This window comes from Jaculus jaculus, chromosome 3 (genome assembly GCF_020740685.1).
Source record: "Jaculus jaculus isolate mJacJac1 chromosome 3, mJacJac1.mat.Y.cur, whole genome shotgun sequence".
Lineage (NCBI taxonomy): Eukaryota > Metazoa > Chordata > Mammalia > Rodentia > Dipodidae > Jaculus > Jaculus jaculus.
Genome location: NC_059104.1, coordinates 179,146,587 through 179,160,698, shown reverse-complemented (window position 1 = coordinate 179,160,698; position 14,112 = coordinate 179,146,587). Strand labels below are relative to the sequence as shown.

The 14,112-nt window shown below is 46.9% G+C and overlaps 1 protein-coding gene across 8 annotated transcripts in view; it reads right to left on the bottom strand.

Moving 5' to 3' along the window:
- Window positions 1-8,580: 8,580 nt before the first annotated feature.
- The window catches only part of Mical2 (microtubule associated monooxygenase, calponin and LIM domain containing 2), a 236,690-nt gene continuing 231,158 nt past the window's right edge, over window positions 8,581-14,112 (bottom strand). For all 8 annotated transcript variants that reach the window (XM_045144944.1, XM_045144945.1, XM_045144946.1 and 5 more), the window contains 2 exons: window positions 12,080-12,153; window positions 8,581-9,242 (listed from right to left, as the gene is read on the bottom strand). In XM_045144944.1, coding sequence (XP_045000879.1) covers window positions 9,058-9,242; window positions 12,080-12,153 — 259 coding nt within the window. In that variant the 3' untranslated portion in view covers window positions 8,581-9,057. The remainder of the gene's footprint in view (window positions 9,243-12,079; window positions 12,154-14,112) is intronic.

The window sequence follows — 14,112 nt, the reverse complement described above, 5'->3', positions numbered from 1 at the left end:
ATGCATCACCATGTTCTCTTAGGACCATGGTGTGATCCTGTATGTTTATTTAAAAATTTATTTATTTTATTTGTTGGAGAGAGAGAATGGGTGCACCAAGGCCTTCAGGTGCAGCAACTGAGCTCCAGGCACATGTGCCACCTTGTGCTTACATGGGTCCTGGTGCTACAGTGAGGTTCACATTGCTGGTAGAAACCACCCAACCAAGAGCAGCTTGTGGGGAAAAAAAGAGGTGTATTTTGGCTTACAGGCTCAAAGGGGAAGCTCCACGATGACATAGAAAACGATGGCCTGAGCAGAGGGTGGACATCACCCCTGAACAACATAAAGTAGACAATAGAAACAGGAGAGTGTTCCAAACACTGGCATGGGGAGACTGGCTATAACACCCATAAGCCCGCCCCCAGTAATACACTGCCTCCAGGAGGCATTAATTCTCAAATCTCCATCAGCTGGGAATCTAGCATTCAGAGCACCTAAGTTTATGGGGGACACCTGAATCAAACCACCACATTCCACCCCTGGCCTCCATAAACTGATAACCATACATGATATAAAATACAATGCATTCATCCAAATTTAAAAGTCCCCATAGTTGTTTTTTTTTTAAATCAATTCCAATGATATTCATACATCCCCATAGTCCAAGATCTTTTAACTCAAAAAACCCATAATGGCACAGAATAAACATTCACATTGCAAAAGATGGCATTGGGCATAGCAAAGAAATACTCAAGCAATACATGATTTAAGCAGGGCAAACACCAAACTCTGTAGCTCCAAGTCCAACAACTCTAGTCAGTGACAAGTCCCCAAGTCCAATAATTCTAACCAGCAACAAGTCTCTGGAGTTCCAATTCCGTCCCTCCAGCTAGGCTACTCACCATCCTGGAAAACTTCATTGGGCCCAGCAGCTCTCCTTAGCAGTCATCTCATGGTCCTGGCATCTCCACTGTGTCTCCATTGCAATCCATGGTTCATCCTCATGGCCCCATGGGATCTCCATGCAGGCATCCAGCAAACCTGCTTCACTCTGCCCGTGGCCATTTCCAAAACATAAGACTGTGTTGCAAACTCAATGATCCTCTCTTTCCTGCATTTCTTATACTCCACAACGCCAAGTAGGGTGCCAATTTGTTAATTCAGCGGGGGGGAATAAAGCAGACTTTGAAGAACAGGACATTCCTTGAGCACTCAGGCCCCTTCAAAAGAGTTGACATTCTTTCTGTTGCCCCAGTGCAGGTCAACTGGCCCAATCTCAAAGGCTGTAATCTCTCAATTGTAGCTGAACAGGCATCAATTCACCCAAAGATTTTTCTTTCTGTGCCATATCCCTCTCCTCACACCAGTTCATTTCTATGCAAAACAACCCGCAAATCTTCTCAGGACACAGGCCTAACAGCAAACTTTTCACACAAACTGCCTCTAGCCCAGTCTAAGCAAAGCTCTTTTTTACCCTCATAAGCCAAACATCACTGTCCATAGTTCTTACTGCATTCAGATCTTTAAACCCTGTTCAGAATAGTCCATCAAGCTGTACTTACAATACTGCAAGACATCTCTTAGGCCAACGTTTCAAATTCTTCCACATTCCTCTTGAAAATCAGCTCCAAAAGGCCAAAGCCACACGGTCAGGTGTCTAGCAACAGCTCCATTCCTGGTACCACTTTATTGTTGCAGTCAGGTTTGCATTGCTGGTAGAAATCACCCAATCAAGAGCAGCTTGTGGGAAAAACAAGGTTTATTTTGACTTACAGGCTTGTGGGGAAGCTCCACTGTGGCAGGGGAAAACGATGGCATGAGCAGAGGGTGAACATCACCCCCTGGCAAACATAAGGTGGACAATAGCAACAGGAGAGTGTGCAAAACACTGGCAAGGGGAAACTGGCTATAACACCCATAAGCCCGCCCCCAACAATACACTGCCTCCAGGAGGCATTAATTCCCAAATCTCCATCAGCTGGGAACCTAGCATTCAGAACACCTAAGTTTATGGGAGACAGCTGAGTCAAACCAGCACACCTAGGGAATCAAACCTGGGTCCTTTGGCTTTGCAGACAAACACTTCAACTGCTAAGTGATCTTTCTAGCCCTGATCTTTTTTTCTTCCTTTTTTTTTTTGCTGGTTTTTTCGAGGTAGGGTCTCACTCTAGCCCAGGCTGACCTGGAATTCACTATGTAGTCTCAGGGTGGCTTCGAACTCATGGCGGTCCTTCTACCTCTGCCTCCCCAAGTGCTGGGATTAAAGGAATGCGCCACCATGCACAGCCTGATCTTGTATGTTAATCTTAGGTGAAAGCATCTCTCAGGGTTTACTACTGTGTCATGAGCATTTGGCCACCAGGGATAAAGGAGTCATCTCCCAAGAAGATCATACTCATATTCATTCACACCAGGAGATGTGACAATGTTTGGTTTCTTTTTTGTTGTTGTTGATTTTTATTTGAGAGTGACAGAGAAAGAGGCAGACAGAGAGAGAATGGGCACGCCAGGGCCCTCAGCCACTGCAAACTAACTCCAAACATATATGCCACCTTGTGCACCTGGCTTACATGGGTCCTGGGGAATCGAGACTCGAACCAGGGTCCTTAGGCTTCACAGGCAAGCACCTAACTGCTAAACCATCCCTCCAGCCCCAGAGTCTGGTTTCTTAACCGTTTTGAACCATCATTTACATGTTAGAGTGAGTATTTGGAAGCAGCATAGAAATAAAATCCTGTGTTAAAGTAGCAGAGTGGGCTTCTGTTCCCAGACGGCCCCTCGCAGAGGGGGCCCGAGAGCTTTCTTAAAGGGGTTGCGATGGAATCCCACCCCAGACAGGAAGGGAAGAAGCTGGTAACATAAAGCAGAGGGCTCCATGGGGTGCGGAGCCAGGCTGTGCAGCCCGGAGGTCAGGGGCTGAGGCTCTCCAGGCCACAGCTGGGTCTGGTCCTTTCTTTGTCCCTGAACTACCCAAGGTGAGTTCCTGGATCTCTCCGTGTCTCAGTCTCATCCTCTGAAAATGTGGCTAATGCTTACCTTAAGGATTTTGCTTTCAGGATTAGATGGGGATAATAAACAGGCAGAGATTATGATCGCACCTGACAGCTGGGCCCAGCTTAATTCACAAGTGCCACTGTGATGGGGGGGGGGGGGAGCTCTGAAGAGAGCTGGGATGCTATGCTTTTTGTTTGGTTTTCACTTTGATTTGTGGTGCTGGGGATGATCAAATCCAGGGCTTTGCACCTGTTCTGTTGATGTTGCTGGGTTTTGTTTGTTTCTACCTCTTCTTCCTCCTCCTTCTTCGAGAAGTGAACTAGAAGCTACCCAGACTTCCCCGAAGGCTCAGGGGTGGCGAGCTGCCGCTAACAAGGTATAGAAAGGCTGACCGTGCCGCTCGAGGCGTGAGGTCCGCCGAGCCCCAGAAAGTGCCCGGGGAACACTGGCGGAGCTCTTTACTCGGTAGGTCAGTGCTTGCAACACACGGGTGACTATGCATGTTTCCTCCACAGTCAATGAAAACACGGGAATCAGACAAAAGCTTTCACACATTGGGGGACTACCGCGTGGGATGGTGAGAGCTCCCTCCCAGGACTCATTTCACTTCCCGAGGTGGCAACTCTGGTGTGTTGTATGGAATAGTCTGTAGATTTGCAACGTGCTGGGGTTCGGGAAGAGGGAAAACAAGGCTGATCCTAAAAGAGAGTGAACTGAGGGACGAGGCCAGCTCTGAGTGTTCCTGGTTAGTGAGTGGAATTCAAAACCAGCTTTCTCCAGGTAAGATGATTCAAAGCCGGGGAAGGCCGGGCAAGGACAGCCTTGTCCTTCCCCTTCCCCAGCCCTGAAAATAGCTTTCTTTGTTGAGAGAATGCATTTGAGGTGAGCCGCCGCCGACGCCACTCCTCCCACGCAGAGCCAATGGGAAGGGAGGCAAGGTAAGCCCTTCCAGGTGCCACGGTGTAATTAATAAGCCGCCTACATTAAATCAACTCCCCACAAAATGAAGGCTTTGTCTAGGCCCGTTCACCAAGAAGAAAGAGCTGAAATGAATGCTCCCTCAAGAGGGGCAGAGGGGCCAGGCCAAGCCCACGTGAACATGTTTTCATTCCCGAGACACAAAACCATTTATTTTTGGTTCATTTCAGTATTTAGAGCACTGTGCACATTACACGTTTCCATTGGTGTGAATGGTTACCAATTGTTGGAGCCAATTAATCTCTTACAAGGTTCTCAGCGGCCAGGAGTGATGGCGAACAGTGGGGTGAAACGGTACACCCTCCCCCGAGTGTGAGCCTCCCAGGACAATGAACCCCAACCACGGAGCCCCCCACATCCAGGACTGCCATTCTCTGCAGTCGGGTGGCGGTGCCAGCCGCCCCCTGCCACCTCTGCCCTGCTGAGGTCGTTTTCTGATCAGCCACCTGGGCGGGGCATGCTGCCATTTTCAGTTTGGAAGGAAAAGCCTGTGAATCTGCTTCCTGGGAAGAGAGACATTACTGAATTGTCGCTCGCCTCCCTGACACAGAAAACATCAATTTCATTGCAGCCCAGTCAGAGTTGGAAACACCTGCCACTTCCTTTCTCAGTTGAAATTAACATGCTGCATCCCACCATTGATTGATTCCAGGCGGCCTGACACCGCCAAAGTCGAGGTCTAAATGAATCGGTACAACCTGATATGATTTTTCTCACAGTTTTAGCAACACGAACTTGTTCTTATTGCCGAAGGAACACTACAATAGTGGCAGAGATGAGGCTTTGCGAGGAGGCTGGTGCTTATAAGAAAAAAATAAAATAAAATAAAAAAGAGTCCTTTATCCTTGTGTTTGGGAGTGGCAATTAATCTTGATCTTCGTATGTCTTTGGAGATGAAGAGGAAGATGAATCCATTGTGGATCCCAGCATCCAGCCGAGAGCTGGAGAACCCCGTGGTTATTCAGAGAATGCTAAATAGGGAAATCTGTGAGGGAGTGGCTGGAGACAGCACGTTTAAGAACAGTGCTCTGAGTTCAACGTAGGTAAAGTTCTGAGTTTATAACAATCATAGGCCCTGTGGCTTGGTTTTGAATCTGTGAGAGATCGTGAGCTATAGCCTGAGGTTGGATTTTGTCCCGTTCAGGGTCCTATGTTTTTTGTTTTTTTTTTTCTTCTTTTTATTTTTATTTTTTCTTTGGAAGTTGGGTCTCACTCCAGATCAGGCTGACCTGGAGTTCACTGCATAGTCTCAGGGTGGCCTCGAACTCATGGTGATCCTCCTACCTCTGCCTCCTGGGTGCTGGGACTAAAGATGTGCGCCACCACACCCTGCTCCCATTATTTCTTGACTGTCTTCCCTCGCGCTCCTCTGGGGCAGGGGAGGCCCTTTGTACTTTCTTCAAAACCCTGTCCATGCTTCCTATATAGAAATGATCTTCAGGGCTGGAGAGATGGCTTAGAGGTTAAGTGCTTGCCTGTGAAGCCTAAGGACCCCAGTTCAAGGCTCGGTTCCCCAGGTCCCACGTTAGCCAGATGCACAAGGGGGCGCATGCGTCTGGAGTTCGTTTGCAGAGGCTGGAAGCCCTGGCGCGCCCATTCTCTCTCTCTCCCTCTATCTGTCTTTCTCTCTGTGTCTGTAGCTCTCAAATAAATAAATAAATAAATTTAAAAAAATAGAAACGGGGCTGGAGAGATGGCTTAGCGGTTAAGCGCTCGCCTATGAAGCCTATGAACCCTGGTTCGAGGCTCGGTTCCCCAGGTCCCACGTTAGCCAGATGCACAAGGGGGCGCACGCGTCTGGAGTTCGTTTGCAGTGGCTGGAAGCCCTGGCGCGCCCATTCTCTCTCTCTCCCTCTCCCTCTGTCTTTCTCTCTGTGTCTGTTGCTCTCAAATAAATAAATAATAAAAAAAAAAAATAGAAACGATCTTCAAACTGCAGATGAGCAGCAGGGCAGGGTGCCTCATGCTTATATAATCTCAGCACTCAAGAGGCTGAGGTAGGAGGATTGCTATGAGTTTGAGGCCAGCCTGGGCTACACAGTGAGTTCTGGGTCAGCCTGAGTTAAAGTAAGACTACATCAAAAAAATCAAAACGAAAAACAAAGCAGCAACAACAAAATGTATATTTTACATTCTGAGGGTCCTTTGGGATAGTCTCTGTTATGAGCAAGGAGTGAAATCATTTTAAGTAGTTTGATAGTCACGAGATTTGGATCCTTTTGAGAAAGTCATTGATATTCTATAAAAAAGAAAGGCAGCTTGAGCTGGAAACTGGTAAGGACCAGGTTTGTGTTTTAAACATGGCTGCATAAGGTTAACCCTTAAACCACACAGAAGTCTCTGTAGGAAAAGTGAACAAACTGCTTTCTTCTTACATCAACACAAGAGTGGGACCAAGAATCGCCATCTTTCTTGGCCTTTTTGAAAGAATCTTTTTTTTCCTCTCTAAATGGGAGTATAAGTTAAGACAAGTGGCAATTCCGTTGCACAATAGCAACCCGGGTGCTTCTCACTTACTCATTCTCCTTTGAATAAATGCAGTCATCAAACAGTACACTTTACCTAACTGGTAGAAAAGGTGGGCTATCTGTTCTAGAATGAAAACTAAACTTACACATGTGTTTTCCAATAAGTTAATTCCTGAGTATCCATGTTTCTAAATGCCTGGTGGCTAAAAATATTATTATTATTTTTGGTTTTTCAAGGTAGGGTCTTGCTCTAGCCCAGGCTGACTTGGAATTCAGTATGTCGTCTCAGGAGGCCTCAGACTCAGAAGTTTCCTACTTCTGCCCCGAGTGCTGGGATTTAAGGTGTGTGCCACCATTCCCAGCTTGAAAATATTATTTTGATCTCCATACATCTTGGTGTGTGTGTGTTTACATGTGTGTATAGTATGTGTGGGGGGTGTGGGCATGTGTGCGCATCATGACATGTATGTGAGGGTCAGAAGACAACTTCTTTGAAACAGAGTGTCTCCTGTTATTTGCCACTGGGAAGGCCAGACTAGCTGACCCACGAGCTTCAGGATTCTTTTTATGATCAAGTTCAATTTTTTTTTTTGTTTATTTTATTTATTTGAGAGTGACGCAGAGAGAATGGGCATGCTAGGGCCTCCAGCCACTGCAAATGAACCTCAGATGCATGTGCCCCCTGGTGCATCTGGCTTTCGTGGGTCCTGGGAAATCGAGCCTCGAACGGGGGTCCTAAGGCTTCACAGGCAAGCGCTTAACCACTAAGCCATCTCTCCAGCCTGAGCTTCAGTATTTTTATAGTTCTTCCATCGTTGTAGACACAGTGGGATTAGGTACATGTGTGTTAATTGTGTTTGGCTTTATGTGGGTGTCGGAGTGGGAACTCCAGTCATCAGGCTTCAACCACAGAGCCATCTCTCCGGGCTGCCTCTTACATCTTTAATACGATACATCTCACTGCCTCAAGCATCTAAGACATGAAGCTGCTGATATACGAATATTTTCATTTTCAAAGTTCCTCTCCAAATTCTAGCACAGGAGAACCAGAATTACAAGAAAATTGCATTCCCTAGTTCCATCAAATATACAAATAAATAAAAATAAATAAATAAACAGAAGTGGCCTAGTTTTTTTGTTGGAAGATAGGAAAAAGCCTCTGCATGTTCCCTAACAACAAAATCCAAGGGTCTCAAGTCTGAGCCAAGTGCTGCAAAGCATCTTTGTCCAATGACACATTTAGACACTTGCAGAAAAGAGTGGCCAGATGTAACAAACAGTTCTTCAGTCTCTTGTCAATAGCAGGCTCAAGCTCAGAATCCTACTGAAGGAGAACTTCAACTCTAATGGTAAACACACGCCATTTAAAATACTCTCATCTTTGGGCCCCTTTCCACTATCCACAGCCCTAAGGAAGCCCAGCCTCCTGGAGCACCAACCCCACCCATCAGCCTTCCTTATGGATTGAAAACAGCACAAAAGGAAAATCCACGGCCCAGTTTGGAGTTGGATAAATGGAGTCTCTGCTCTCAGCATTACCTGGAAGTCAGACCTGGTCTTGTCCTTGCTCCAGAGAGGTCATGGGCACAAGAGGAGAAGCCATTTGACAAACGCAGCTCGCCTGGTACTTCGCTGTGGTTCCGCACTATAGCTGCACCACTTTGCCAATGTTTTGTCAACAAATGCAGGTTCCCCTTTTGGCCACCACGGACACTTACTCAAAAAGCACTTCAAAGTCATTCATTTTCTGACAGCATTTATCATTATATTCCAGGGCTATAACAGAACACTGTGGGAACAAAAAGCTTTTCTAAGCCAACAGGATTTGGTGAAAACTAATAGCCCTGTCGGCATGAAATGAAAGTTTTATTTTTTTCAAAAAAATAAAATTAAATTAAGGCTCACATGTTCTATTAAACTCTCATTGCTTATGAATATTATATTAAGGGTCATAAATACACCTGGTAAATTAAATCCATCCTAGACTGAATTAACACCTGCTATATGAGTTATTTGCTTTATGTCATCAGTAATCTCAAGGTTTCTCTTGTTTCTCTGGAAACACAATTTAAATATTAACCTAATCTTTAAACTGCTGCTGCTGCTTTCTGACATTTGGAAACCAGTCACCCATGGAAAAAAAAAAAAGACAAATAAGAATGTATTAATGAAAAGGCAGCTCTTTAGTCTTACAACATGTAACTCAATGAATTGCAAAGGCAGATGATGAGCAGTGGGAAAATAGAGTCCTGGTGGAACTTTCCAGGGAAAACAATGCTGGTCACCTGCCAAGAACACCTCCAGCCTGAGAGCCTGTCCGACGGCACACACCGCCAAGCCCATTCATTAGTCTCTGGAAAAATCTTGGGAAACTGTAGTGCGCGTGAGAAACATAAGAGGTTTTTGTTGTTGTTTCTGGATTCGGGGCTGGTCTAGGACTCACCACGTAGCCTAGGCTGTCCTCAAACTCAATATAATCCTCCTGCCTCAGCCTTCTGAGTTCTAGGATTATAGCATGAAATACCATGCCCAACTCATAGAAGAGATTTTTAATTAAAAAAAAATGTAGTAGGGTCTACATTCAGTGCCTGGGTGAGCAAGTGGGATGTTCTGGGCTCCCGAGAGGATGGGTTCCTCACGTCCTGCTCAGCTGAGGGGCCCTGGAGAAGAGGAAGTTCTCGAAGCTCTGGTCTTCAGCCTTCTCCCGGATGCGTTGCTTCTCTAAGGAGTCCACTAGTCTGTCTCTCTGTTCAATCACGTGCATCATCTCTGTGAGGATTTCTTGCTCCTCGTTCAGGTCTTTCTCATCTTTCTGGCTCTCTAAAAAAAAAAAAAAAAAAAAAAAAGGAAAGAAAGAAAACCATCAGACCTCAGGTAAGATTGGGCCCCAGGGAGTTCCTGGTGTGGGCGTTTGCCAATGTTTGGGGCTTGTTCTGCCCTATGATTTCCGGGAAGCGAATTTAACACCCAGGAACTACCCCTAAAACCCTAGAGGACAAAGGGGAAGCTTTGTGGAGTGGTCAGCTTGGATTTCACCTGGAGAATATGTGTTCAGTGTGTGTGTGTGGGGGGGGTGACATTTGTGAGAAAAATAATAAAGGCACACCTTGATACCCCCCCCCCCCCCAACTTACCTTTCCCACAAGAAAGAAACCAAACAAAAGGATGTTTTCCATAAGGATATCTGAGGACTCACAGCAAGGCAATCTGACAGGCTTCTATCTATAGCAGTAGCTCCTATTTCATTGTCATTTGTATGACAGATTGTTTGTTTTTTAAAATTATTTATTTGCATATGTGTGTATGTGTGAGAGAGAGGGACGGGGCACCAGGGTTTCTTTATAAATATGTACCTTTAACCACTGAGCCATCACCTGAGACCCTGATTGTATGGAATGCAGTCTCTGCTGTTTTGAGACTGTGCAGGCCAGGCTGGCCTCAAACCCATGGCTCTCTCTCCTCACTCCTCCTGGCGGCATAAGGAGCTCATGGGAGGGGGGTGTTCTGACTTGCCGGGTGCGCCGCAGCCGTGTCCCATCATCAGATGGCTGCTCCCTTGCTTGCACGGGCAGTGAATTACGGGGTACCCGTGGCACTTTTATAGCAGGTGGGCATTTCTCAGCTGCCTCTCTCCTTAACCTGTCAGTCACTCTAGGGAGAACAGAAGAAAACCATTTTTAAGACACCCCAGAGAGAATTGAGCATTTCCTACAAGGACTGTGCAAATGACTGCATCCGATCAACTTTACCGGGAAAGGTCAAGTGCTCCTGTTTTCTGGGACAACTAGTGGGAGGAAGCTTGTGTGCAAGATGAGCTCGGCTGAAGACAAATATAGAAGCTGCCTTAGGTCAAGCTGAAGAAAACGGTTCTCTGGGAGGAGGGGCAGGCCTGGAAACATAGAGCTGGGACCTGGGATTCCAGTCCTGCCTTTGTTTCCTAGTCTGCTGTGATGTGAGCAGGCAGCCATCTCCCTTCCACCTCTCCCTGAAAGGGGCTACAGTTAGGGTGACTGGACCCCTGGAAGTAAGAAAAAGGCAGGAAAGCCTGCACTTGCTAGAAATCAAAGATGATCTGACTTATTTTTTTTAATATTTTTGTGTATTTTTATTTATTTAAGAGCCACAGACAAAGAGGCAGATAGAGAGAGAGTGAGAGAGAATGGGTGCGCCCGGAGCCTCCAGCCACTGCAAATGAACTCCAGACATGTGGGCCCCTTGTGCATCTGGCTAATGTGGGACCTGGGAATCGAGCCTCAAACTGGGATCCTTAGGCTTCACAGGCAAGTGCTTAACCGCTAAGCCATCTCTCCAGCCCATGATCTGACTTCTTACCTTTTTCCTAGTTCCCCAGACCTGTTCTTCCACAAACAACCAGGACCCCTCCCGGGAAGGAGGTGAACATTGTGGTTGATTAAGTCCAGCCCCTGGAACTTGGTGTTAGGGCTAGCCTCTTCCTGAGACAGCCCCTAACCAACCCACCGTCCCTCTGGTTCACCTGAGCTGGAAGAAAGCCCACACTATAAGGCTATAAATACCTTTGCAAGGAGAGGGCAGGCTCTCTGACCACTTGGCAACTTCCAGCTGTGAGTGAGGTTTTCCCTCAGCTGTGCCTGGGCTGGCTTGGCCCAGGCTCAGGCCCAGGCCCAGTCAGGAGGGCCCCCCAGCCCTGACTTTCCACATGGGCTCCTTTATCCCCTCCAGCTTCCCACATGGCAGGAGTTCCTTGAACTTTCTTTTCTCTCTTTCTGCAATTTTTCCAGGCCTTCCATATGGGATCTCTAGCCATGTTGGTAATTTCTTAGGCTCTGTACTTTCCTCAATAAATATAATTTAATAATTATTTTTCTTGGTCTTTTTTAGATTCAATTGTTTGATTAAAATTAGAAATGAACCTAGGGTTTGGGGTTCAAGGACTTCCTTGGACCCCCGTAACACCACATTACACCCCCACCACAGAGCAGCCTACCATCACCACCAAAACTTCCCTGCCATGATGGACTGTGTCCTATTAAACAGTAAGCCAACATGGGCTGTATCCTGTTAAACTGCTAAAATAAACCATCCCACCCCCTTAAGTCAGGTGTTTAGTCACTGCAATGAGAAAAGCAATTTATACACTGCTACAGGAATATGTAGAGTTTAAGCTCAGCTTGAGATACACAGCAAGACCCTGCTCAATCGAAATGAATACAAAAAGAAAAGTAAACAGGGGATGGAGAGATGGCTTAGTGGTTAGGGCACTTGCCTGCAAGGCCTAAGAACCCAGGTTTGATTCCCCAGGACCCACATAAGCACACGGTGGTGCATATGTCTGGAGTTCGTTTGCAGTGGTTGGAGGCCCTAGCTTGCCCATTCTCTCTCTTTCTGCCTGTATCTCTTAAATAAATAAATACAGTTCAAAAACTTAAAATAAAAGTAAACAAATAGTTTCTGTTTCCACTGAAACATGGGGTGGAAGAAATACGGCCCTCTTAAAGAAATGGTGCTAACCCAGAGAAAGATCTGCCATTCTCACAGGTGGCAAGAGGTAGGATCTCAGGCTGGTTGGCTGTGCAAGACAGGAAAAATAGGTCATTTTAGGATCTACAGCACACCCTGCAAGTGTCCTTCTGGGGGGCAGTGGGGTGTCTTTGACATGTCAGTGTCACCGAACCCACCGTCCTTAAGCATCTTCTCTCTTAATTTCTGCTCCAGTCTGCTCTGGTGGTCTTCCAGTTCCAGTTCTTGGGCCCTGGATGGGAGAGAAGGTTCAGACCATGAGCTGAGGCGTGTGTGCAGAGATGCTGAGAAGACGCGCTTTGACAGCCCCACCACAGACATGCTTCGTTAGTAAAGCTGGGGCCTCTGAACGTTTCGCAATGAAAGGCCTTGCTGATGTTGAGATCCCCAGAGGTGCCTAGAAAGACGACTAAGGCACGCTGGGCTCCAGAGACGACGGGACTGTGGAGTGGAAGGCAAGCTATCCAGGCCGCTGTCTAGGGACAGGCTGGAGTTGGGGAAACTAGGGAAGAAATAACTCTTGGGGAGGAAGCCATGACCACTGGAAACTCATCTTTTAGGTACAACATGACTTCTAGTCATTTCTGGGCCATAGAGATGGTTCAGTGCTTGTACAAGCATTTAGGACCTAAGTTCAATTCCCAGGGACCATGTAAAATGCCAAGCGTGACCATGTCCGTAACTCTAGTGCTGAGGGGGAATCAAAGAAAAGATCGCTAGGGGTCCTTGATCAGCTAGTCTATCAAAAAAGATTGGGGGGCTGGAGAGATGGCTTAGCAGTTAGGGTGCTTGCCTGCACAGCCAGAGGACCTCGGTTCAATTCCCCAGGACCCATGTAAACCAGATGCACAAGGTGGTACATGCATCTGGAGTTCATTTGCAGTGGCTGGAGGTCTTGGCATGCCCATTCTTTCTCTCTTCCTCTGCCTCATTCTCTCTCAAATAACTAGAAATAAACTTTAAAAAACCACAAAAACAAAAAATAGACCATCTCCAGGTTCAGTGACAGACTCTGTCTCAGAGAAGTAAGGTGGAACATGGGTAGAGGACACTCGGGGGCCTCCTTTAGCTTCTGCGTGTGTGCACACAGGGCTCTCACACATGCACGCGTATGCACACACACACAAGTCAAGTCTTAAAATTCCCCAAACTCTCACTGTGGTCAAGAAGACAGAAAGGAGGGGAATAAGGGACACATTCTGTTCAGGAGAGGACAGCGACACTTAGGGCCCCTCTATCTTGCCCTTGACGTTGTGGATAGAAGGGTCAACTCCAGTGTCCAGTGCCGAGCACTCACTGCCTGCGTCCATCACGAGGACCGACGGCGCAGGGCGGAGCCTTGGAGAAGGCTGGCTGGGCACTTAGCTTCTCTGGGCCAGGGAACAAGCCTGACAGTGCCCAGAGCGTAGCTCCCCAGGCGCCCACCAATGCGGCACAAATGCCACTCTGGAGTTCTCCAGAGAAATAAGGACTCAGTTCAGAGGTGACAGTGGAAGTCACATGACCCTTAAGCAAAGGGTTATAGACAGACACAGGAAGTACATGCTTTATAAGATATGCCTACATCCTAATCCCTGGAACTGGTGTGTGGTAGTTTGAATGGATGTCTCCCAAACAATTCAGGAGTTTATTTATTTTATTAGGAGGTTTTGTTTTTTTTTTTTTAAATTTTTACTTTTTAAAGAATGAGTGCACCAGTGGCTTCCAGCCACTGTAAATGAAGTCCAGATGCAGGCACCACCTTATGAATCTGGCTTACGTTAAACCACTCTTCCAGCCCCTGAATTCCAGAGTTTGGTTCAAGCTGGTCACTTGGTGTCACTGTAGGCTGGTCCTAGGGCCCAGCCCCAAGGTGTGGGGGTGGACCTGGAATTCCAATCTAAAGATATGCAGATCGCTGGACCTTTGTCTGGGGTTCCTGAAGTGGGCTGTGTTGTATGGCTTTGGCCTGTGCTTCTCTCTCTCTCTGTGGACCTCTGAAAGCCGGCCAGCTTCTTCTGCCATTATGGAACTTTCCCTGCATCTGTGAGCGTCAAATAAATTCCCTTCCTCCATAACTGTGCCTAGTTTGGAAGTCCCTCCCTGCAACTGAAGCTGTCTGCTACATGGTGAATGTGGCATTTTAAAAAAAGGGGTCTCTGCAGAAATAATTAAAGACCTTGGAACATTACATTCTGGATTATCTCAACAA